This window comes from Clavelina lepadiformis, chromosome 9 (genome assembly GCF_947623445.1).
Source record: "Clavelina lepadiformis chromosome 9, kaClaLepa1.1, whole genome shotgun sequence".
NCBI classification, from domain to species: Eukaryota; Metazoa; Chordata; class Ascidiacea; order Aplousobranchia; family Clavelinidae; genus Clavelina; species Clavelina lepadiformis.
Genome location: NC_135248.1, coordinates 15,212,738 through 15,239,034, shown reverse-complemented (window position 1 = coordinate 15,239,034; position 26,297 = coordinate 15,212,738). Strand labels below are relative to the sequence as shown.

Here is a 26,297-nt window from a genome sequence, read left to right as displayed (position 1 = left end):
TTGCGTTTGAAGGAAGAGAAAGATTTGTTATCGATGAATTATTTTAACTTTTCGTTTCAAACAATAAAAACAAACTCACAAAAGGAAAATGTTGATGAGAAATAATTAGTTGTTGTTCGAAAAATTCAAAAATGTTCCACAATCAGCTTCAAATTTAATTGGCAGCTTCAAATTTAACTGGATCAAGATGTTGACTAGAAGCCGCGCTTTCCTATTCTTATTTCATGGCTCATTTCGTTTCGATAAATCACGGTAGAATCTTTGATAAGCCTTCCCCGTACTCTCACCTTGTTTTCATTGCCTCTTATCAGCTACACGGCTCACAGTGGTCCCAAAAGCGATGTCCCATCTTTACAAATGAGCACAACTATTTATAATATTCAAAAGTGAGATATTTCTTAAGAAACTCTTCGTTTAAAACCATCAAAATTAAACTTCCAAACGCTTAAAGCAGGGATCCCCGAAAACTCTCACAACTGTTGCAGACTGTGCAGAGCGAGTTCTTTCAAAGGCAGATAATTTGAATGAAAGTTTTGCGATTGTGCAGTGTATTGACAACTGTTATCAAACATTATAACGTTGTTCTTATCTACGGCAATTAACTTGAGAAAACCTAATAAGCTTTTAAGAATTATATTTATACAGATCTGCCACGTTTGGAAATGTTTTGTCATAATATCTGCATCACGTTTTCCAGCTTTGGCCAATACGGATATGACGTCATGAACAAGTTTACAATCTGGGTAAGAGAAGAACACGTCCACAGGCAGACAAGGCAAAGTTTTTCAGCAGAACTCGCTGTGAGTCTTTGAAATGCAAAACCATCAGGTTGAACTTAGTTTATTGTACAAACTTGCTAAGAACACCGTCAAATTTTTGGTGCTCTTCCGCAAAGTTTAGCAATTTTTCCTGCCCAATAAATATATGATTTTGGTTTTACGGTTCAACCCAATTGAATTAAAAAGGAAAAGAGAAACGAACGAACTAAATATTTGCCAACAATCTGCAGTTTATCGCTAGATAAAGTGTACCGCAAAAAAATTCAACTGTGTAAGAGTTTGAAAAGATATTTATAAGCAACATGATAAAGAGAGCGAGAGCTTATGTGCGAAAATATTTATACTCAGATCAAAATTAAAACATAAAATGTCAGGTACCAACATAACGGCTTAGTGTTGTCGAGTCATTTTTCAAATTTTCCACTGAACCTGTCACCATGGGCATTTGTCGCCAACTGACCATTTCCAAAATGGAGACCGAGCTAAAAGGAAAAAGGCGTTTTTCCGAAAACAAGGAACGCGTCGTTCGCAAAACAAGCGCACTTGCTCACAACAATCCGATATTTACCAACGGCGACGTCATACATTCAGCGATATCACACGATGACGTAATCAAAGCAGTCTAAAAGTCTGAGAATATCAGCGTGACGTATTTCCTGTTTTAAATTTCGTAAACAATCGCACTGAATGTAGCATTTCTTGTACACTGAAGCATTCAAAACATAGTACGCCCTCAGAAAACGTTCGTTTGATGCCTCTTTTATGAAAGTTGAACTGAAAAGAAATACTCAAAATTAGCAAGAATTTCGTTTTAGCGCAGCGTCAACACCATTGTAAGTATCGCATCACAAGTAGGTTTCTCGGCTCAAGTCCTTTGGTGTCAAAACTAAAACATGCATTAAACGTCTATTTAAGCAAAGATAAAAGTCTTATTATCGCCCTATCGCAACCAGCAGGTGTCCTATTGTGTCAATAAGAGGGGAGATATCATAGATTACCGATGTCGGCTCGCTTTGGGCATTTAGTCGGACAAAATGCATCAAAGGCGACATCACGCTGCGATCTTGTTTAATATCAGATCGTTAACCGTCCCAAAAACTTTTCCACATTTAACACACAGTGAACAGAATGTTACGATTCTAATCTAACGCCATTTACTTTGCCACATCCCTGGGGTACATCGCTAAATGGAACTTAATTTCACAATTTTACGCTTTTCAACCAGATGTGCTCAATCAAACTTTCGACGTATTTGGTTTCAATCACCTAAAATGTTCCATTCTGTCAGTTTTTGCGCCCTCAATATGTGACATTTTAACGCCGAAGCTCATCCAAGCGTTAACATTTACAGATTTCGAAACGAACCATTTCAGAAGTAAAGTTTTTTCTTTTATGTGATTTTGTTAGACTGTGACCTCAACATTCTTAGAATAATGTTTCAAGATAAGTCATATTGTTTGTTGAGTTGACGTAAAATGTTTACCGATTTGGTTTGCGGACAACTTTGACATCAATCTCATATCACCGTTGAAACTGTGTGGGTGGAATATTTCCAAATTTTTGGCAAAAGTTTTTGAAAAGTTTGTCACATTCTGCGCTTGGGTGGCCTTACATGCAGGAAGTACAAAAAACGCAAATATCTGGTCGGAACATCCCAATACATCATGCACGGACAATTTAACAAGCGATAAAAACAAGTATCTTGTCTGCTGCCAAAGAATGCCGCCTGCAAAGTTCGTAGCATTAATTATACACCACACATGTCGCTGCAGTTATTGAAGATATTAAAATCTTTTGACAAGTCCACATCAGTGACAACAAAAACCTCCGTCTAGTTGTGCTGTTAATATTCCCACTTTATCACTGACCACCCAAGCCCCGCTGAAGTTAAATAACTTCTTACGGAAGATTTAAGAACCCATCAACCTGCCCAAGACATCCAAATTTGAGATAGAACTTTTGGTAATCCGCCGGGACTGGCAGCACAGAGCGCCACAGTTCACGACCAAGAAGGACGATTAATCAAGTTCGCTAACCTGAAACAGAAGCCGTCACTTTGAGAAGGCGAGTAGTTCGAGGCAAGTTAAGAGAAGCGTTATGGTTAACTTCAACCAACAATGCAACAAAGATTGAATGCAATGCGTTATATTAAGAGTGATAATGAAAATACGAGATAAGTTAAGTTTCATACTGAGCACCAAAAACGAAACAGAAATGCTTTAAATTCAGGTTAAATAAAAATATCATAGCTACAGGCTATGGATTAAATTTATAAGACATGTGTTTATTTTTGTGTTAACTTTGAAGCTTCCCGGTCATGCTAGCAGTTAGTTAGTTGGTGTAATGTGAAAAGTTATTACTATGCCACCTTGGTAAGATTGTTTAACAAAGTTAGTATAATCTTATTTGAAAACGATACCGCAGATGCTTACAAACAGCTAATTACTTTAAATGAGAATCTATGGTCGTTGTTACGTCGAAGCAGGTAATATAAAATATGCAAATTTGACAAAATAGGGACATATGCGGCGCAAACCCGCCAGTTTGTTCGTCGTTAATCAGTTCAAATATTTTAATTCTGCTTTCAACGTTATTGCAATTGAACAGCGAAAAGTACGCTTTGGGCACGTTAATTATGACGTAACACACTGGCCAGCGAAAATATTACCGTCGTGTCTTTTGATCCATGACCTCCGTTTAACCGTCACACGTCCAGATTGACCTTATGACCCCATGAGCTGAGCGAGAGATAATTTCAACGAATATTTCAGTGTTTACTGCTTCGATGAAAACAACCATTTCTGTTCATTTTTGAAGGAGAATAATGCCGCTTGGAATTGTCTTATGACGTCAACAATAAATGTAACAATTGGAATAGTTTGTCGTCCCGAAAACCTTCTCGTCCAATCAGCTTTTCTGAGAATAGAATTCGACGGCCATTTCCCACTGACAAGGTAAGAATCATCGGCAGAACTTCGCCATTTTGTTTGTCGCTAAGATCGAATGTCACGTAACAGAGGAGCTATTATTGGATTAGTGTTTGAAGTAAAACAGGTCATTTCCTGTTTTGTGGCATTTGCATGTTATTACATTTAAATATGTTAAAAATAATATTATTCTATTAAGAATTTATGGTATTTATTTGCGTTATCAGCTTGTGCTAAAGTAGCATCAAATTGTAACAAATAAAATGGTTTAATAAAAATCAAATTTTTCTCCGACACAGACGATGAAAATGTATTATTGATACGTCAGTGACAAGTTTGATGTTGGCTTTTTGACACGAGCATAATCACAAAAACGTCATCACAAGATCGTAATGCGATTGCGCAGCAAATATGCTTGTGTTTAACTCAAACAGGCAATTCTGTCCAGCAGAAAGCAATTCAGTATCACCCTCAACTGTAATTATATCACCATTGGTAGATCCGCCAGTAACGGCACAAAAGTGTCGATAAATTCATTTTATATCCCAGTAAGCTTGACAGGATGATACGGTCGCAGATTCGTCTGTTTTGATTCTTAAGTGGCACATGCTTCAAAAATAATTCTCCGGGCTGATAAATAATTTAAAACAGGCATTTGCAGCACAAGATATAACAAGGTTGGTGACATATATGATGATATGGTGAAAACAGATTTTACACCTCGGTGTCACAACGAGAAATAGGCGTTTATGCATAAAAGATGGATAGTATGCAGTTTATTTATTTTCAGTCGTTTTTCTGAAACAAACATATCGATTCTAAGCGCACATCGGTATTATTAGAATTTCTTATTAGTTACTTTTATAGATAATACTTGCCCCAACCGAACGTGTAATTCCGGTCTCTCACACACAAAATGGCAAAACTAGGTTTTTCGATTGTTGCAAAATGATACTTAACTTGATTTTTAACAATAGATTGCATGGGGCTTATATGTTCCATGTTTTTTTTTTTCTGTTGAAAAAACATTTTTTATTAAACTATAATCGCATGAAAGGGGGGTTGTTTCTCCTATTTATCAGATTTGTTCACAGATTCCAGTGAAATTTACAAAAAATCTTAGTTAAATTTTTACGGTAGAACTGACTTTAACGTAATCGTCTAAAGTCTTTAAGTTGTTGAAAAACATGTTTTTATTACAAATATTTCTATAGCAACGTAACAATTATCACGTAATAAAAAACTCATTTCATGTTGGACAGTGACTTATTTTATTATAAATTTTATGCAATTTTTTATGTTTGTCATTAAATTACGAAACATCAATCGATTGTAGATTTCTATTAAAGATACTTTTAGCAGTTAGAAGAGCGACAAACCAACAGCGATCTTTTTTCAACACCGTACGTGACTTCCCAACTTCTATTTAAGCAGGGAAAGCCACAATTAATAGTCTGCCAGGTTGTCTGAACTTTTGAACCAAGGCCTTCATTTTGTGTCGTTGGGAACTCGATACTCGGATTTTTGTTTATTTCGATTCGTTTTCGTGCGACTTCATATCGTCGAGTCGTAACCTACCTTCATCAACTGAAGTTTGGCGTAAAACCGTGACCCGACCTTCGACTATTCCTGGCAATCAAAAATTGAATTTTATTTTGATCCAACGACAACGTTCTTGTTGTTATTACCAATAAGTCTTAACTATTTGGAATAAAACCCTGGCCTAAATTTTCTTGCCTTTGAATAAAATGTCTTCGGCTGGACGACGACAACATAACCATTATGACATAAGTGCTTACGTCATATAAACATGTACGTTGTTATGATACGTGTAGTAGTTTGGAGTTAACTGTTTAATTGTTTGCAAAATCTCCGTAACAATTTTTCCGATAATTGTCGAAGTAGCAACAACGTTACATAAAGTTAATTTTTGGTTGTATACATATCAGACTAATGACTTATGACAAACCCCAATACAGAATTTTTAACATAATACGCTTTGATCGAAAGCACGACCGATTGCTAGTAAGAGACGAACCGTGGCATAAATTTTCAAAGCAGCTCCTCGTTATGACCCCGCTAATAGCTCTTTGTTACAGACAATTTATCAAACATATGCAACGCTTCTGCTATTCCCAAGTGGCGCACAGGCACAGATAACTTGGATTGACCTAGCGCACAGTGGCGGCTTTAATTTTTCTCTAAAATTGTTCGCGTACATAAGATCTCATCCTTGCGATATATCAACGTCACAATATGGGTCTATGTCATTTATTACGAATCTTTTATGGCCTTTATCATGTCATCTCTCATCTGTTCAAGTTTAACAGATTTCAAGGTCGGCAATGATGTTGAAGGTAGGCCGCTAATTTCCCGTGATATAGCCATACAAGTCAGATTTTGATAAATGGCCACAAGTTTTCCAGCATGTTCGGACCAGACGTCTATTTTCGTTCACAAAACTCACTTGAAATGATTTAGAAAACGGCGAAAAAAGCTTCTGTTTTATTCCCTTTATTACGTTGAATGGGTCGCAGTCTGTCATGTTTGTTTCCATCATAGTTTAAAGCGTGTTCTCGGCCGTATCGTGGCTGAATTTCATAAACTAAATAGTTAAGTGACGCATAGAAAGTCGTGAATATTTTGACCGCTGCAATACAGAGTATTATAAAATTATGGAAATGATGTTGCCATGTTTGACGTTGGCTCAGCTGCGCCCTGTAAGAAACAAATTAACCTGAAAGTTGGAAATTTGGAAAGACAAGAAACATCAAGTTTAATCATTTTCATCACTTCAAATAAATTACTCCACACATTTTTCGCGAATATCTTCTTAAAGTAGTGCTAATTATTTTTCAAAGCATCATTGTCTTGACTGCAATCGAAAATCATAATTGCCATTTAAGTTTAATATAATTAGACGTTTGTCGACCTGTGGTGGGCATGAGGGAATTCACCCAATAAAAAAACAAATGTTATCAAATAATCGAGCATGGAACGCGTGGTTTGTTACATTTTGCTTAACAAGGAAAGTGTGCGAAAAATATCGGCCAGAAAGTCGGAAATTGACCCAGGTTGCGCATAAAGTCGAAATCGGTGAAGTGATTCAACGTGTTCCAAGAATTTGTCAAACGAAAATTAAAAACGTTTCTGGTAAACAACTAATTTGTCAAATCATTGACAAGCGAGGTTAAAATAACAAAACAAATTGGCGGCGAGCCGTGAGTAATGTTGCGATTGAGAATTGATGCGTAATAATTACAAGACGCCGGGAATTTGGGCTGAAATTGTCAACAAGAGAACTGTTTTCCACTCAATTAAATTATTTTGTTAGTGTTCGAAAACATTTTTGTTTCTGGGTAATCTAAAAATAAATTTGAGTTCTTTGGGTGTGATGTCATCTATGACTTGAGTTAGTTATTATTTTTAATCACAAAATAAATTTTTGAGTAATCACATTAATTAGTTAACTGATTTAGACCGTTAATAATTTGCTGCGATGTTTTGACAGAAGTGACCTTCTGTAACCGCTGCAAATATTTCTAGATAATAATCTACAAGTTTTATCATCACAGCATGAGTCCATGATCAATGTTTATTCCTGACAAATTATCACTTAACAGTCACGATAAACAGTAGTTGGATTTTACTACGAATGAAGCTCAAAGTTAAATCAATGAAACATCAGGTACTCAAGCACCAGGTTTAAATGCAACCATAACCACGTATCAAAGCACTTCAAAGCTGACAGTAATTGTAGAATCCAGCAAACAGTGAATGCGTCCGCGCAACATGCTGGCGCGAGTCAAGTTCTATTGCCCAATAAATAATCTCTCAGCCGGCGCAGAAGGTACTTGTATGATCGGTCGAGTACTCAGTGTCGATCTGCAGACAGAAGCGATACATCACTGCTGCTGCGTGCTTCTGTGCCTGGACACGCTTGAGAAAGAATTTTGATAAAAATTGATTGAAATAAAGTCGAGATAAAGTTGCTTGACTTTTAGCTTAAGTTGATTTATTACACAGTGCGAGACGCATCGACAACGGAACCAAAGATTTACGACAGAAAGGAAAATTCCAAAGCTTTTGGGTATCTTAGGATTGGAACTTCAAAAAGAACCAGCTAAAGGTAAGCTGAGGTTATCAAAACTTTCACTTGCTTATCTATAGATTTAAAATTACGTTGTAAATCACGGCAGGTAAAATGTAGTTGATACAAAGACTGCAGTTCCTGCAAATTACTCCAATTACAAAAGCTTGTTGTGTGAATAGAATTTTAAACCTGTCGGTTCGACGTAATCTCCGCCATAATGCACGTCGTTATCATTGCTGTCAAACAAATGTTTTCAACTTTGATTTCTCCAAAATGGCCAATGAGATATAATTGGTCGCTTCCGCATCATGTGACTTGTACCCGTTAAGGCGTCTTGCGTGTCCGCCATATTTAAAATCAAGTAAACAAGCAGGTCCTGTTTTTTAAAAGTGTTATCAAAGTGTTTGTTGTTCTCATTAACAAGCTGATACAGCAGGTCTGCTGACGTGCTCGCGAAGATTTGCGCTATCTTTTGCCGGCTGAATAAATTCGCTTTATAGAAGTTTCAGTGCTCATTTCAATCAGAAATGAAACCTTTGCTTGCCCTTAATCGATATAAGCGCTTGAACTTGACAATTCTGTGATAATCAAGACTTCAGCAACTTAAAAATATTCTCTTGGCCGTCCAAATCGGTTATTGACATCAACAATTCAAGGTTATCATTAAACATTAACATTCAAATGGATGTTATATTATTCATCTTGTAAATAGATAACGATGACGTCTTAGCAGCACGTAATGATGACGTATTATTGGGAGGCAACATTTTGTTTTAAGTTGGCTCAAGTTCGCCAACAAAGATACTGGATAGCGATAGATTCATGTCGTAGATTTTAATAAACTCACAATCGCTGCGTGAGTTCACCCGAATATTTATTGCTTTGATAACGAAGTATGTGTCTGGACTTCACCTTTTCATTCTCCTAACTTTTAATTTGAGATTTATTCCCATTTTCCAAAGCAGCCTCCCTCGCCTAAACAAAATGGCGTCAACCTCAAATGGCTTAGTTTGAGAAGACGTAAGCAGCAGGTCGCGCGAATTCCTATTCACTGACGTGTCGACCGCGATCATTGTTACACGACCAGACGGCCTTAATTGGACGTAAAACGTAGATGTGTTTTCTTGGAGAATGCTATTTATATAACAGCGCCTTCTCTTTACACTGTATCGTGTTATAGGACACCTTTTCTACGTCACAAAAAGCGATTATATTGAAATCACACAATTCTGCTTTTTGTTGCGTGAATGTGAAGGAAGCGCCGTTGTTTTCATTTTAGACTTAAAATTTTGCTTTGATTTGATTAATTTGTGTCAAGATTTTTGGCGGAGTGAAACAAAGTTAAGCAAATTATTTTGCAAGAACCGAAAAGCGAGACACATGAACTATTGAGAACAACAACAACAATCTTTTCATTGCAGGGAAATCCTACTTGTCCATACAACTTGTAAACTAATTATATAACCTGTCAGTAAATAACCTAAATCAGACAGTGGTGCAGATGTAGCTTTCATAAATAATATAAAATATCGTTTATTTATTTTAATATATAAAATATCTACAACCTGATTGCGGCGGCTTTCGATAAATAAATAAAATATCATTAATATTATTCTATTATAATACAGCCCCGTGATGTCCTTCTGCGTGTTCTATCGGTTGTAATTATACATTCAAAGTAGGCGGTGGCTGAGACTTGTAACCTCCAGTATATGTTAAAATAAGCAGAATATGAACTCTCATATTAGGGGAATAGTTTTATTCACTTGACACAAACTTTTGCAAATATGAGTTTGCTCCATCAGGGGTACCGTGTCAATCTATCTGGTATACGATTACTTTGTACTGCTTGTTGTAACTATAAAGGTATATATAGGTATCTATTGTTTTATATGATATACAGTATCTTATTATATTTCATAAATGTGTTGGCACTATGGGGTGTCGTTGTAAGAAGATTTCTCTCCTAGACAATTTTAGCAATCTGCCTGTCAGCATCTGGCCAATACACTACTTACTCCAACATAATTATGAAAAATTGACAAATAATTTTGATTTTTCCAGCAGCAATGTACAAAAGCTTGGTCACCAAATTAAATACTAAATCAATTATAGAAGTGTCATTTAGTGAACACTTTAAATATAATTGCAAACCGCAAGGTGGTGTTACCGGCTAGCCTGGTCACTTTGCAATCTCGACCTTTTAATTTTAAATTTATCATTGAAAAGCAAGAAAACAAAAAACAAAAACCGGAATGAAGTTCGATAAACGTTGCAGGCACTTAAACGTGTTCGAGCTTAAAGCGATGACGTTGTTGTTTTAAGAAGAACGAGCTTTGACATAAACTTTGACGATTATCTCGTTTATATGCTGTCTATGAATCACTGGTTAGCTGATAACAAACTAATATTTTAGACAAAACCGGATAACAGAAGTAACATGGTTTACGACACAAAGCATTATTAGCAACATACCCTGCCAAAAGAATAAACGATGAACTAAGATTAACAAGGACATAAGATATACGGAAGCAGATACGACCGCTGATGTATTTTCCAAACACGTGAGATTTATAAACTAATGCGGTGACGAGTTCACATTGTCTCGTCATCACTGAATCAAGTACAAGCTGCATTGCAAGGACTCACTCAGCAAAATTCGAACGACATATTTTTAACGACCTTCTATCCATCAAATCGTTTATAGCATCTCGAACAAGTGATATTAATCCGACGTGTACTCGACCTGCGCTATCTATTTGTCAAAATATTCCACTACAAGGCAAGCTGCTGGCGTACGACCTAACAATAAAAAGATTGGGACGTTGACAAATAGCAGAATCGGCCGAGCGGTGTGTTTTTGGCGAACTGTGCGTATATTTTGTTACATTTTGATTAACGAGCTGTAATTACGGACAAAATGCGGAGGAATAACGGCCGTCGTCGTTATTATTCTATTCCAAGCGCCAGTGTTTGTAAACGGAGCAGGACCTTTTGAACGGAACGCGGCTTGAGTGGCCACTACTTGAATGCAGGGTGTGCTGGACGTAAGGTGTGTGAGTAGCAAGCCAGGTCAGGGAACAGGTCACTTTATACAAAGATAGCCTTAACGCATATCACGACCAGAGAGCAGATAAAACAGGTTTTGTAGGTTACAAAATACTTAACTTAACTAATTTTCAGCGACAGAAATGGTTAAATAGTCAACCAAGAACACAGCTTCAATTTCATAGTATTGGTTGAGGTACAGATATGCGTAGGTTTACAAAATAATGTACATACGCTTGCGGTAGTGATTTAATGGTTGTTACATTTACTAAAGTTTTACTGCTAGAAATATTCCTACAACTGCAACATAATTTGCAATATTGGCAATATTGGTTTACAAAAAAATTCATGTAATTCCTGTTCATTGTGCAAGAGGTATAACCACGAACTGACCTGTTTAAAGATCATTTTTGCGGAATAGAAAGAAACAAAATAAGAAAGAATATCTTATCAATACGTGTTTAGTTTAAATCTAAGACTGACTAAGATGCGTTGAAAAATATTTGGAAAGTAAAATAAATTGAACAGAATTTAACAAAAATAAATCTTTTTCCATCCCGGCTTAACACTAACTCCACCTGTTGTGGTTCGAGGTCTGTTTGGTTTTGCTGTAAATTTACCAGCGAATTACCCAAAGCGTAAATATAGAAAGCTTGAAAGCGATTGATAGGAATCGTAACGCAAACTTGTTGTGGGTATCGGCCGGTTTAATCCGGCTTAATCCGGATAAATGTTTCAGACATGTGTTGTCACGACAAGCTGATGTATCTAATTTAATATCGAAGCTGCACGCGCCGTGAAACTATTTTCGTCTTGTATATGCAGCTGCAGCAGAATTTGCAACTTTCAATCGGGTTTAGATATTTTTTAATGAATTATTTTGCCTAAAATTAGTAATTATTAAATGAACGATTAAAGTTTTCGACCTAATTCTGATGCAGAACGTTGGTTATTGCCGCGTCATAACTGTATTTTTATTTCTTAAATTTATAAATCTTTAACATGTGGTAAAATATTTCAGTTTGAGCTAGAAACTAAAACGACCTTGTTTCAGTTCATAACCTCGCCGAAACTCTGCCAGTAGAGAACTATGGAGACTACTGGTAGCTAAGTCAAGGCAGATTTCGTATTAAAATCATTGGAGTATTCTCCCATTTTTGCTTCGATTTCACCTTAATCAGAGATCTTGTAACATAGTCGATACAAAATCCGTTTTAATCCCATAAACACGCACCTGCTGGCTCACGTTTTACACCTGTCTTATGCCAATAATCACAATCTCCGCTTGGTTAAATCAACTTGGCGCTTTTGACAGCTGCTCTAGGCTGCAGGCTATAGTCTGTTATTTATTAAATAAGTTAATCTGCAAGGAAGTATCAAAATTTTGATCTAAGAATATTTGCCTTAGTAAGAACTTCGCAAAACTATAAAATCTTTTAAAAACTGAATTTTGAATTTTTGAAATTGTCATATTCTTGTCAACTATTACGTCAGTAGGAAAACAAACAAGGAAAAAAAATAATAAAATCGTGATCGCCGAATCGTTTCCCGCGATTATCGCGTCATTAAGATTCGGACAAAAGCGCGAGATGACTGGCGCTACTTGAGCTGCTTGAGCGAGGGCAGCCAAAGGTCGAAAACGTCCACTTTGGAATGATCGATGGACGCTTGGTCTTCTATTCTTTCAGAATTATCTCCACAAACTGTTCGCTACCCGGAGTTAGGGCACTTGCTTGGGTCAACAAGAGTTTAAACCTCGGCCTCTCAACCCACAGAATGACGACGTAGAAACGCGGCAGACAGACATCGGCCTTAAAATCACAACACAACGTGATTGCGGCTTGCTGTTACCTGGCCCATAATTTAAACGTTAAAATGAACAAATATAACCAAATATAACCGGTGCTGAGATCATATTGCATTGACACGAATCTTTTCTAGCGTCTTGTACAACAACATCGTCATAATGGCAATGTTTATGATGGGACAAGTTATAGATTTCGAACCTTTCTACAAAAAATCTTTAAAAAATTTAGCTATGATATGTCACAGGTCCCCTCGCGGTAAGCTCTGTCTCAAAGCACCGAGGAAATCCTGCTTAATATCAGCGGCGATAAGAGCGGCCATAAAGTGACCATATAGCCGGGTTCCCACGCAAGGACTTCCCCATCTTGCTTACGTATTTCACTCATCACAGGGAAATGTTGAACGTTTACCATGGGTTGTGGTGATGATGTGGTTTTGCTGGTCACTATTAATCTTGCCTTGGTAAAACCTCAAGCCTTGAATCTCCGATAAAACCCCGGGTGAAACCTTTAAAGTGTTTTAAAAGTTTTTCTCGTTGAGTTAAAACAATTTGTTTAAAACGAAGCTAACAATTGCTTTGGCATGAAAGTAGCAATGAAATAGCATCTGTTATAACTATAACATGGTTTGTGGCAGAACGCGTTAACAAATCCTTATTATACAAAATTGTCTACTCTGCGTTTGAAAGAGAAAATGTGCTGAAACTTCGCTTATTTTGGAATTTCAGAAATTAAATTCAATTCCTTTTTGCAAAAGCAACGGTGAAATTTTAAAAAGTTTGTAAAATATTCTTTCAGTATCAGAATTGAATTCATGTTCTGGTATAATTGTCAACATTCAACCGACGCAAGCTGTTTGCAGCGGGACCGCGCATGGTTGGTGTATGGCAAAGAAATCTAGATCGCCCGGTGCCCTTTACTTCAAAGTGGTTGTCGAAAATGACAAACGAGATTCCTGTCCGTGGGGAGACCCTTTCACGGCTAACATTGCAGAGAATTTGGGGACAGAGAATCAACTGGCAGACCAGTTCCAAAAATACTTCTTTTGGTTTTAATGGATGTTGTTATTATCCTAACACACCGAGATATAAAAAATCGTTTCAGGGATTTTAACCAAAGTGATATCCAAGAACTGTTTTAAGTCGTATTTACGTGGAATAGAAAGCTGCCGGATCAATAGCACAAAAATTCTATTCAATTAGGAGATTTATTGTGCGGTTTTCATCGTGATTAATGGGGGGTGAAACTTCCAACTGATTTCTTGACCTTCGATTTCTCTGCGATAAACGTCAAATGTTCACTAAATAGATGATTGATTAGAAATCAATCCCTTCGCTTAATATTTTCCTGCTAAAGCGAAAAATCAATTTATTACTCTTTGCCTAATTTTGTTATAAATTGACGCCGGTAATTTTATTTGCCTTAGCGAGGTCGCAGTTTCTATTAACGAGAGAAATCTTGTTTTCAGATTTTTCCCTTCAGCTGTTACCCTGAAGTCTGTTATACATTCTTATTAGAACTTTCCTGTGTTGCAACCAATCTGAGAACAATAAACCGCTATAAATAGACATCTGCTACATCGGCATGGAGCAGTTTTCATGGAAAAGAAAACATAGAATTTCTTATTCATCAGCTTGCAGTATCATCACAAATTGTCACTTTGCAACTCTCAACACAGTCTACTTTTTATGTCAGTGTTAGATTTTGTTTTCCACTGCGGATATCATCGCTTTAAGTGACGCGAAGTGACCAATGTCGCGTCGGCCCGGGTTTAATTTAAAGAAACTTGAACGTGGGGGAGACGCTTCATTAAATGCGCGCCGAGAAATCACAGAACATTTCAACTGGTACATTTCGTTAGTCTTGTCAGTTTATTCTGTCCTTAGTTTCTGATCGTGTTTTCAAGCCTGTTACATTTGGATAGATTCCGTCCGTTGAAAAGATTTTCGCAAAACTACGAGTGCCAGTTAATAGAAAAGATTGAATAGAAGAACAGTTCTCTTAGATTGCGCCATTTTGTACAGTTAAGGTCGTTTAAGATTTCGTTTCAAGACAAGAGCATTGTGCGCTTTTGAGTTGCCCAAACAACCGGAATAAGTCGAGCTGTGAATTTACGTTTCCCTACGACGAGGCGTCAACTCAAGGTGAAAATATGGCCGTTTGCGTGACGACAATTGCTCACTTACACCGTAAAATCCTTAAAAACGAGAAATTTAAAACAATTGATGGATAAAAGCAGGATATGACGTCATGAACACATCGATTGGGACGGAACGAAGACTTTCAGGTATTGAAGAAGCATTTTGATTTTCGCTCGAGGCTAATTTTAATCGTAGAACTTCTCGGTGACTTCGCGTCTTCTGGCTGTAACTTTCTTGCAGATGGCTATGCCGTCACAAGAAAAGTTTTAACACATTTCACAAAACTTATCATAAAAACTACCATTTCCTATAAAACAGTTTATGCCACAGCATCTGAGAGAAGTGCCAGCTAGGAGATGGTGTGTTTCATCATCCTGGCTTTATATTTGTACCAACTTGTTACAACGTAATAAATAAATAAACAGTTGAAAACCAATTCCTAAAGGTCGTCTCAAAACTTTAGTTTTCAGAACAAGTCCATTGGATCGCATAAAAGTGGTTGCAATAATGCACGGTGACATGTCGCAGCCACCCATTGCATTGCTGTATGGTATATTATAGACCACACTTACTGTATATAGATGTTTTTTCATTTCTTTCAGGTGTCTACAAAGCTTGCTCTGACGGCATCGTACTTAGGAAAAAAGAAAACCATTCATCAAGGTAATTTCCTTATGTGTTGTGTCTTCTGCCTTTTATATTTAGTAGTATTATAGTGTACACTTTGGTGCTGCAGTTAATAATTTGTATCGGGTGCTCGCTTTTGCGTTACTTACAGCTTTTATCCGATAAACGGATTATACGAAATTAACGTTCCTTAAACTGTTTGTCGTCAGGAACAGCGACAGAAATCACTTCAAATCAAATAATATGACAATGTCATTTTCTGCCAGATTTATGTCGTGTCTTCATTTTGGGCTATTGTATGTGCCTTTCAGTTTCCAATCTGTCAACAACATTACAGTTTGCGGTTTCTATGAATGAAATATTTGTTCTAAATGTTTCCAAAATTAATTGCGTGCTTAGATCGCCATAAACGTTTACTGTGGTTATATTCACACCGAATCGTGCATCTTTGTTTTATTTTTCGTCGACAACAAACAAAATTGGCGGAATTTAGGTTGCAAACGGTGACAAGACTTTCCTAAAATCGGTGACAGGACAAAATATCTTTTCAATGATGTGGTTATTTTATGATAACATCGAACTCTCGGGGAAAAATCGTTAAATAATTTCAGTCAGGAAATTTTCTGTTGTAACAGCGTTGTACAGGTGAAAATCAGTTATCTCTCGCCCAATCTCTTTCTCTTAATGATTTTCCTCATTATCGCTAATTACGCGCCACGGGGTGCGTGGTTACAACATTAATCAAACCGGGAAATAGCTGTTTTCTCATCACGCGAGCTCAAAGCGCTTTTACCTCGTTTAGATCGAAACAAATCTCTGTTTCTGCGCTAAACTTGCTCCGATAAGCGAAAATGTCAACGTCTTTCATCTTGTTGTGAATGTGTTTGACTTGGATCGTGTTTATGGACTAACAGTAGAAATGCTACAAAGTTGTTTCTGGGGCCGACAGATGCTAAACACATTGTTTATAATTACCAGTTATTGGCTTTTCCGTCTTCAGAAATAAATAAGTTCGCTGATTTTAAATTTCGAGTTTTTGTTCAGGTTTTCCTGCCTCGGATAGTTTACGAAAATGCTCAATAAGTGCAAATTTCTTTTTTTTTCACAAAATGTGTTATCCGGTTTATGTTAATGCGATAATTTTTGACCGGTACCTCAGTGAATTGAAAGCATTTAAGTGGTGGAAAGATTTTGTTATTTGTATTTTTGCTGCATTTTAATTATTTCGAAAATCTAGTTTTATGTTTATAGTTTGTCAAAGGTCAACATATCTTCAACCCTTCCCTCAGATCAAGTCACGTTACGACAAAACCTTCGACATATCGTACATATTGATATACCCGCCACCTGCCATGGTTCTGCTTCCGGCGGAAGTGATATAGCTGTAACGACATAATGCAAGAATCAAACTCAGTGAAATGCGCCGACAGTGGTGGGGTCAGTCACATGTTTACCAAGTTTCCTCCCCACAGCCCGAATGTGTCAGAACGCTTCGGGAACTTTTCTCCAAACTCGGAATATTTAGGCAATGATTTGTGTGACAGTAGCGAAGTGATCGATTCTAGAATAAGCCTGGTCAGCGAAAGTGTTGTGAGCGGTCGTGGATCATTACGCCCGAGTCCATCGTCGCGAGATTACAGTGGTCCAGCTGGAAAGCGGCCAGACGAAGCGAGTTCTTATTCTGGAAACATCTTCGTCGAATCGAGTGGAGTCGAAGTCAAATCTTCCTGTGAAATTGACCAGAAAGTCAACTCAAGTTTGCTGTACAGGAGAAGTCGCGAAGTGATGGGCGAAAGTGATGTTATTTTCGCAGAGGAAAGCCCCAACGGGCAACCAAGTAACGACTTCAGCGGAAAAGAACACTTCCCGAAATCGACAATTTTTACCAAAAGTCCCGTTCAAAGTGACCCACACAGGGGAAATATCAACAATAACAGCAACTGCAATCGCGCCAGCCAAGCAAGTCGACATTGCGAAAAAATAGGCGAAAGTAATTTTCAAAATGGAGGCGGCCTCAACTACACGAGCCCTAAGGCTAGAGCTGCTTGTGGTGTGTCTGGCAGTTTTGTATCTGATTCCATCAGCGATAGACACGTTGAGCTTGCCAAGGCGTTTACAAAAGACAATTTGAGATTCGAGTCAACGATTTCGAGCCAAAGTTGTGGAGCTTCTTCAAGTCGGAGCAGTGCGAAGGAAAGTTGCCAGTTCAAGGTTAATTTGCCCCAATCAAGCGCAGGGTTCATGTCACCACAGGACCAGCCGAACCTTTGCGCAACGGACAGCGACCGTTCGCCCGGAAAAAATATGTCTTCTTCGCCGGCTTCAAACAGCCACGTTCCCGTCGACATAAACATGGTGGGTTCAGTCAACGACGAGCAATACCAAATGTCGAAGCGAGATCGATTAAATATGGTCAGTCACAAGCAAGACGCGATTTTCGATGAGGGCAATTTTCTGGCAAGTGACAATCTATCAAACGATTGCGATAACAGCGGTGATATCGGAGAGATCGATGGATTACTTGAAAATGGCGGCGGTCGTCGACAGCCAGTGAGCGGTGAAAGGATCTTCCCCTGGATGAAGGAGTCCAGACAGAACCAGAAGAAAAAGCAAACTGCGAGTGTATCATCAGGTGGGTGGAAGAATTTCCTTTTAATATCTTTTCAAGTAAAGTGGTAAATGATTTAATCAAAGCATATTAGTGTTGTGGTGTGTCTAATAAGGATTGCTTTTGTAAAAAGGACCTTTCCTTTTCATCGATTAGAACTTTTTGCTTTTAAACAAACATTGTCCACGAGCTATTTGCTCAAACATGAGGAATTTTAATCCACCAGGAAAAGCGCTTCGTAATCTCAATATTTGTTTATAAGCAGTTTATCACACAAACACCAGTAGGCCTGCTTGTTGCACGCCGTCAAACACAACGACGGTTATTTGTGTACTCTGGTCAATATATTTACACAAGTCAATGTGAACTTAATTGAAATAATACCAGTTTTAAGTTTTTTCTCATGTTGTGACAATATTAGACTCGTGATAAAGTTAAAGTTGAGCAAAACATTCAAGGAAATTTCTTGAACATTTTCTAGCCCTGAATAATTTGCTGAATAACAGTGAGTTTTAACATGATTTAAAAATTAATTCATACGTATAAACATTTACGAGGCCTGGAGAAGATGGTTGATAGTTTGGTGAAAAACTCAAATCTGGGGTCAACGCTTTGCTTAATTAAGCTCCGACTCTTGGTATTTTGATTATAAAATATGAGCGGAAGGCCACCTGTTGCAGTGGCGCATATAGAACAGATTTGTTTGAGTAATTCTTGTCTCTTATTCAACCATGAAGTGCAATGTGGGTTGGTTTTCATTCAATGCTAATTTCTACAAAGTAACTATTGCAGAGATAATGGCTAAAAGTTTGGATATTAGTGCATTTTGAGTCATGTACAAAACTGTGCTTACAATGAAATGCTTGAAATTAAACTGCGGCTCGAAAGCACAGATAAAATCAAGGCTTTTGTAATAATTTTAAAGTAGTATAGAAAATAAAATATCATTTGTAATAACTTATAACAAGGCAACAGCATGGCGGTGTTACAACTGCTGACATCTTGTTCATAAGGTGATTCTCATAATTCCAAACCAGTTATTAGTTAATAATTGACTTCATATTTTGTAGCAACATTTTTAGATTATTTAAATAAACTCAGTATATCTGGTTATACGCACAGCCCTATATACAGGGTTGCCTTTATATTTAATTTCGTATAAATTACTTCATCAGAGTTTTATAAAATCACCGATTTATGTCACAGCAGGATGATGACGTTTTACAGCACCCGCTTTGAATAATGCATCAACTTGCGCTCTTGCTGCTTAAACGTTTATTTCGTAACAAGCTGCTTTTTGTGACATTGCCAGTAAATTGACGTCGGCACTAAAACCGATGACGTATTAATTGGATAGCTGTTTCGTGTCGAGTTAAACTCTGACCAGTTGGTTACCTTTGGCGTGAAGGTCAAGAAAAAATGTTTCTTATGCTGTTTCTTATAAAGCTCGTTCTTGATTTTGCTTCGGTCGTGAAAGTGAATGGACGCCAAAAAGTGTTTGCTTTCATAATTCGTTGCTTGTCTCTTACAAATGTTGACATTCTGCGACAATTATCTAAAAAGAGTAAAACTTTCCACCATAGACATACTGGTTGTAGTTTCAAATTACGACATGCCGCACAACAGACTCTAGGCTGAAGTCTTTTCTTGACAACAGGAACAAAGGGTCGAATTACAAATGAAAAATCAATGAAGCGTGAATAGCGCGATCGAAGAGAATTGGACTTTTAATATTTATCTTGCTCGTCTATTCTTGGCTGCCAGTATTGACGTAATGCGTCATTTTCTATAAGCTGCTTTAGGTTTTAGTACGCGCGCCTCACTGATACTGTATTTTCTGAGTTTTTATTATAAAACTTTGTTGATTGTGATACAGTTGGAGTTACAATATTTGCAAGTTTATGTGGGACACACTTGGAAACTGACTTTTGCCCGAATCTATTTTGGGACTAACTTGGTCACAATTTGCTCATTTGCACGGCGTGGCTTCAGAGTTTCCATCGGCCAGACTTCCAAGTGTCGGTGTGAGTGAAAAATCCGCCACGGGCGTAAATTGCTGAAGGTCCAAAATAATCCGCCGTCGATCGAGCCAAGAGCTTGTTCTTTACTTGGTCGTTTATCTCTGTTTGTTGATGCTTGCTCGTTTGATCTTGGAATTGCACCTGCGACCATAGGATGTGGTCAGATATTTTATTCCAACGCGATTCATTCATTATCTCGTCATAGACAACCGACAGAGAAGATTATGTCTCCAATTATTATGACACCATGTATCTGTTTTGATTAAAAGTTTGTATCATTTTAAATGTGGTTGAGTTGTCTGGTTTCCTCTTTTCAAAAATCGATTCCATGCGGTTTTAAGATTTGTAAGCACATTCGAGTAACTGCTCTAAAATGGATAATGAGTTGGTTTTAATCTAAATACAAACTTTTAATTCTTTTTTTGTGGTTGAGTTTGAAAAAAGAATGCGAAATCTTTTCTTTCCGTTCCATAAATGTTAAAGATTCATCTCTGTAAATTCAATCTTTTTGTCCTCATTTAAAGAAAATTGTAGCAAACATTCAGGAAAAAACAAGTAAAAAATAGGAACTTTTTTCAACCTTGGTAAATGTATTCTTGGAACTTGATGGTATTATACTAATAGTACGTTTCTATCACCTGCGTTACAAACAATAAAGTGAGTATAATAAGCGAAATGGTGTAAATCTGAATCTTGCTTTATAACAAGGCATAGGAGTAATAACATGCTAGAACGTGGTTCACGGTGGAATTTCTCGCTCTTTTGACTTTTGACCGTAACTGATTAATTTAAAATAAACTTGTACTGGGATCGCGTCGATAAGCGCAAGCAGTTGTAGCGAGATGTTTTTGATCTTGAGCGCCGCTTATTTATGCTCCAGGCTCGAATTTGTCACGGCATGCGCCTTCAACGACGATAAGCGCTGATCTTTTTCCCGATATCCAACTCTTGTTTAAGCCTAAGGGAGGATGAATGAATCGTTTGTGACCAAATTTATATTCACTTGGAACAATTTGTTGACACTTTTAAAGAGTGAAAACATCTAAACTTACTCGAAAAAATAGTTTTCCTTTCATCATGTTATAATAATTTTTGCTTGGATGCTTAGTGATTTGTGTTTGGTGAAATATCACAAACATTTACTCAACTCCAGTGTTATAATAATTCTGCAACATTTTTTGCCAAATCAATGCAAAATGGCAAAAATCCGGTTTTTTACTGTTTTTGAAAATTTACGTAAAAGTTGTGTCAAGTGTTGAAAATATTTTATTTTAAAAAATGACTAAAAATTAACCTGTTTAAAAATAAGACGCAAACCTAAAACTGTTGTTTTGAAATGAAATATTTAAACTAATTATCAGCATGAAAATTAGACAAAGTTATTTAACAATGTATTTTATGACATCATAATAGAGGAAAGCGACAAGAATTGCGGCAGCAACAAACGGGAGAGGACGGCGTACACCAACTCCCAGCTCGTTGAACTCGAAAAAGAATTCCACTTCAGTCATTATTTGTGCAGACCTCGAAGAATAGAACTGGCCCAGAGTCTTGGTCTAACTGAAAGGTAAAGATCCTTGAACTACTTGCAATCACAGAAAGAAGTATTAGGACTACAGTATATTAGTATTGCCAGCACGCTGATCCTGCACAGCTGCAACAAAACGTGTAAATGCCTTGTTGCAATTTTAACAACAACTTGGGTCCTGCATGCATTTGAAGTCGCTTATGGCAGTTTTACAAAATCTAACCTCTGTTTATTTGTTTGAAGACATATTTTGTGTCGTAACCGTTTTATAGCGTAATCAACAATATCATAAAAGGTTAAACTACTTAGTACTTAAAACTTAAATTTGTGCCGCTCGGTAAAATAGAACTAAGTTCCCATTTTAAGGGTTGTCGCCGGTTAAAATGGCGCGCGAAGAAACCTTCCCTGAGGCCAAGGCAAATTAACTTTTATGACTCTTCGTATAACGCTCGTTTAAGTGCGGACTTTTTCAAAATCTGTGCGATGTTTTACAGACAAATAAAGATTTGGTTTCAAAATCGTCGAATGAAATTCAAAAAGGAACAAAAGCAGAAGCTGATGGCGGTCCCGAGAGCGCCCGACAGCGGTCATCCAGGAAATAGCATGCTGCAACCAAACCACCAACACCATTACAACCATCCCTACTTCAGGCACCACCACTCTAGCCAGATATTATATCAAGGTGCTTATATTGCAGCACAGGCCAACTCTGTTGTATGATAAGCATCAAATAGTTTGTCGTAGATGGCGAAACTGTGATTTTCTGTTTAACTGCTGGCAACAACTTAACTCACAATTAGTTATTTGTGAATTATTTGAAACTGAGTTAATGGCGGTAAAATTTATGTTTTTGACAATTTCTCACCTTAAAGTACAAAATAAATAACCAATTCGTTATTTTAGCGGAAAGCTTTCCAGCTGAAGAAAACGAGACTAAATGCAACAGCTACAACCAAACTGTTGCCAGGGCGACAGAGGAGGGGACGATGGCTCACCAGTACTCCTCATCTGCTCATCACCAAGATGCAAGATGCAGCGCATCTTCAGGTAATTTATCATCTCACTAACTACGGGGCTTTATTGAAGTGATGAAGACACATTCTCGCAACGACTGACGCTTGAAATGTTTCCTCACGAATTTGATCACAAACTGGAACACTTTTTGCGTTTGAAACATTTATTTGCTGCTTTGTGTTTTGCACATTTTGCAAATAAGATTTTGGTTACAAAGTTACAAACAAGCTTGTAAAAACAAACCTTGTATAATACAATATGTGATCGAGGGTCTGTTGTTGAAACTGGTTTGGTCGGCAAAGATTTGCTTTCTTTTTATGCGGCTTGTTTGACTGAATTTTGAAGCTCAACTCCATGTCATAGAAAGTCACACATTTCTCAATTAAATGAATTAATTGCATTTTCCGCAACTTTTCACGCGCTCCTATTTTTACGATTCCAGTAATGTCACCCACACGCCGACTGCAGGACTACGTGACGTCATCAACGAACCCGGGAAACCCCCATCAGCCGCAATTGCAGAGATCTTCGTCGTCAGGGACAAGCAACGCGTCGTCTCCCGTCGGAGTGAAGCCGATGTACAACATCCAGGAGCAAAGAGAAGGAGCCACACCGGCAGCGATGACCTCCAGCCATGAAAGATCGGGATCGCAAATAAACGCGATGCCACCCTCCGCTCTTCCTGTCATTAGAAATGTGACGTCGCTAGCTGCAAACGAGGAAAGGTACTACGAAGGCAACCAGGAAGCGTCAAACGATTACAGAAGCTTCTCGAAACCGAGTTATGAACAGGAGCAAATTTACGATCGGGAGAAAAATGGCGCGGCGCAGAACGACGCGATGTACCGCGGCAGTCGATCCTCTGTCATGAGACATCAGCCCCAGACCGCTGGATTTCCTCCCCATTCATTTCGGTACCACCACCAGAACCCTTTAGCTGATTACGTACACGGGGGGTTTCAGCAGGATGACGTGTCCTTACGTCATTCGTTTCCTCACCACGCCCAGCGAGGGTTGATCTCGTTTCCATATTACAGTTCATCGCCGGACATGGATTATCTATCCTCTATGGGCAAGCGCTCAGAAAGGGCGATGCCGTTGGATTATTCAAAGACCAGCTACCCGGCCCACGGGCTCCCCGACAGCGGCGGGAAAGTCCCGGATAAGCTACTCTCTCATGCCCCACTAGCGCATGGGCATTTTTCCCGTTTAACTCACTTGTAGTTTGCTTGTTGTTGTACTACCGCGAGTTGTTGATATCATGTCCAGTATTAGAACAACGCTTGCCATAGTTGTTGGTTTCCAACCGCATGTGCATTTTATGCGAGGTTCTCTCCACACTTACAAGTTCATTTTCCTTCTCGCCTTCTGTCAGACGTTCATGCGTTAAATTACCTAAGAGCTGCAAAGCACTACCGTTGCTTAACTTACCTTTGGCCTTTAGTAGAAGTTCAAACGTTTTCGTTTCTCTTACAATTTGTTGTGTTTCTATGTGAGTTTAGAAATGTCATCGTTTATATTTCGCAACCTGCATGCAAAGTTCCATGAATGATGGTTTAGTGGTTCATCTTCCAATCTCTGGTGACGTAGTTATGTGGTCAAGCATTTGCCTTTTACGTTGGACCAAGTCATGGTTATAATCTTAGTCATTACTTTTGATGAAACGGTCGCTTTGCCACAAACCGGTAATAAACAAAAACAAAACCCCCGAGCTTTGTGCGTGGTTTAAAAATTGTTCACTTTTTAAAGAAAAGTTAGCCTGTACATGAAGTTGGACGACAGATTTAATGACGTGGATCGCGTTTCTTTGACTTTAAAATAAGTAGTAGGTTTGCCGAGCTGTACTCGAAATGCAAGTCTGCATCTCACGTACTTTTCATTGTGTGTATTTCCGAAGAGGTAAACACGTAGGTGAAACATCTGAAGTTGTCTGCCCCAAGAAATGTTATGGGTCAATTTATCAAAGCTCTCACTTTACGTCTGAGTTTTAAGAGAAGTGAAGAGAGTCAAGGTTATAATATTATGGTAAGTTCATTATATGATGGGTGGCTATCACAATGGCTGCTATGACGTTTTTAACTTATTAGTTACAATTAAATAAGTTGTTATAAAACAAATTGAAGTGATGTAATGACACCATGGATGTATGCAGTAAAATTAAGCACTCGGGCGTCATCTAGAGGACAGTCTTACACTTAGATTTGAGCAGTCGCCGTTTGTGATGTTCTGGGCCGGTATGGGCGAGTTTTCGAATACTGGTAAAGCCGGTATTTTGTGTTTGCATTTGAAAAAAGTCACAATAAACCATAAAAATTTTGCTCTTACACACAGCAAAGTAAAAATTAACCTGCCATCTCATGGCGTGACTTTGCATTAGCAAGCAACTGCATGTGGTCATCATTGTTTTATGAAGCATAACCAACATGTCCAAAAGTAGGTTTTGACGTAACAATTTAAATGTTGTGCAACAAAACAACATGAACATCTAACACGTTCGGCGCGAAAAAGGGTTTGATTAGTCAGCGGCGAAGCAAATTGCACCCGGTTGCTCGGCGCATGCCGCAGTGCACTCAGCTAGACCTTAAGGGAAAGTGCTTTTCGAAAGGGGACACTGTGCCAAACGGTAGTCTTAAAAACTAGAAGTGCAGTGAATGGAATTACTTTCCGAAAATAAAATAAACCAATGACATATGGGAGCAAACCATTCATCTTGAAAGAAATTTTATGCCTGAAGCCTGTTGGTCATGACGTAAGAAAGAACAGGTAACTTTTAACCGTACATTTCCAGTATCCGTTTCGCCATCGAAGAGACAATGATTGCCAGACACCGGTTAAATCCGCTTTTCGTCCAAACCTGGTTAAAATAATGTTTTTTGAGAATATGAAAAAATAGCTTTCGACTAATAAAGCGCAGGTGAGAATAAACACGCCTGAGAATGCTTGACTGCCACTTGAGTATGACGCCCTGCATTCTGGAAAAAGCATGTGCGCGGAATTCCTGTTTCTTTAAACCTTGTTCTATTTAGAATATACAGAAAGGTCGTAGGTGTTGGGTCTCTATCATTAAGCCTACACACGCTTTCATGATTACAATAAACTTTAGCACTTATGGTTGAAGTTAGGCTACATGACCCATTATCAAAACCAGTGAACCCAATTTTAAAGCACCCCGACCACCAGCCGTGCATCTTGGCACAGTGACGTCGAAATGAATTTATGAACTTTTGTGACGTGCAAGTACAATATTTACTTTACATTAGGTGGTGCCAAAGAACAAATCGCAAAGATATCAGGGAAGACTTAAACGATGCTTGCACAGAAGACAAGCTTACAGTAGAGAGCAAATAGCATAGCAAGTGGCCCTTAAACAAGTTTGTCCACGAAACACTTTTTTACCCATCTGCATGGTAGTTTGCTCCACACGGCGTTACAACCTAAGTTGTGTTGTCTTATCGTGATTCTCTACAGTCTAGACAAGTGCTCTTCAACCGGGCATACTGTATCCCAACAGTATACCGGATCAAACGTAGGGTATACAACCGAGGAATGGTGTACGAAGGGTATACAGCTCAGGTCCGTGGAAGTCACAACTGTAACAGTATATCGGCATCTTTATTACGATTCAGCACAGTTTGAAAACTTTTCACCGAACCTACTGTTGTGCTACTATCACTCGTCTGTAATAAACTGAAGTAACTTCCAATAA

At 38.1% G+C, this 26,297-nt stretch overlaps 1 protein-coding gene across 6 annotated transcripts; it reads left to right on the top strand.

Moving 5' to 3' along the window:
- The first annotated feature begins 663 nt into the window (after positions 1–663).
- Positions 664–24,302, top strand: LOC143470068 (uncharacterized). Of its 6 annotated transcripts, none has more exons than XM_076967950.1 (9): positions 664–800; positions 3,597–3,733; positions 7,733–7,835; positions 15,396–15,456; positions 16,710–18,052; positions 21,463–21,616; positions 22,072–22,259; positions 22,481–22,624; positions 23,034–24,302. In XM_076967950.1, exons 5-9 carry the CDS (start codon positions 16,816–16,818, stop codon positions 23,813–23,815), a joined length of 2,505 nt encoding a protein of 834 aa, XP_076824065.1. In that variant the 5' UTR covers positions 664–800; positions 3,597–3,733; positions 7,733–7,835; positions 15,396–15,456; positions 16,710–16,815; the 3' UTR covers positions 23,816–24,302. The 6 variants fall into 6 exon arrangements, with proteins under 6 accessions (XP_076824065.1, XP_076824061.1, XP_076824063.1 ...); XM_076967946.1 differs by having other exon boundaries at positions 16,672–18,052; XM_076967948.1 differs by lacking the exons at positions 664–800; positions 3,597–3,733 and having other exon boundaries at positions 7,546–7,835; positions 16,672–18,052.
- The last annotated feature ends 1,995 nt before the right edge of the window (positions 24,303–26,297 follow it).

Coding starts and splice junctions, on each gene's coding strand:
- LOC143470068 (XM_076967950.1), top strand. CDS start 16,816: ATGCAAGAATCAAACTCAGTGAAATGCGCCGACAGTGGTGGGGTCAGT. Junction 18,053..21,462: donor AACTGCGAGTGTATCATCAG/GTGGGTGGAAGA, acceptor ACATCATAATAG/AGGAAAGCGACAAGAATTGC. Junction 21,617..22,071: donor AGTCTTGGTCTAACTGAAAG/GTAAAGATCCTT, acceptor GATGTTTTACAG/ACAAATAAAGATTTGGTTTC.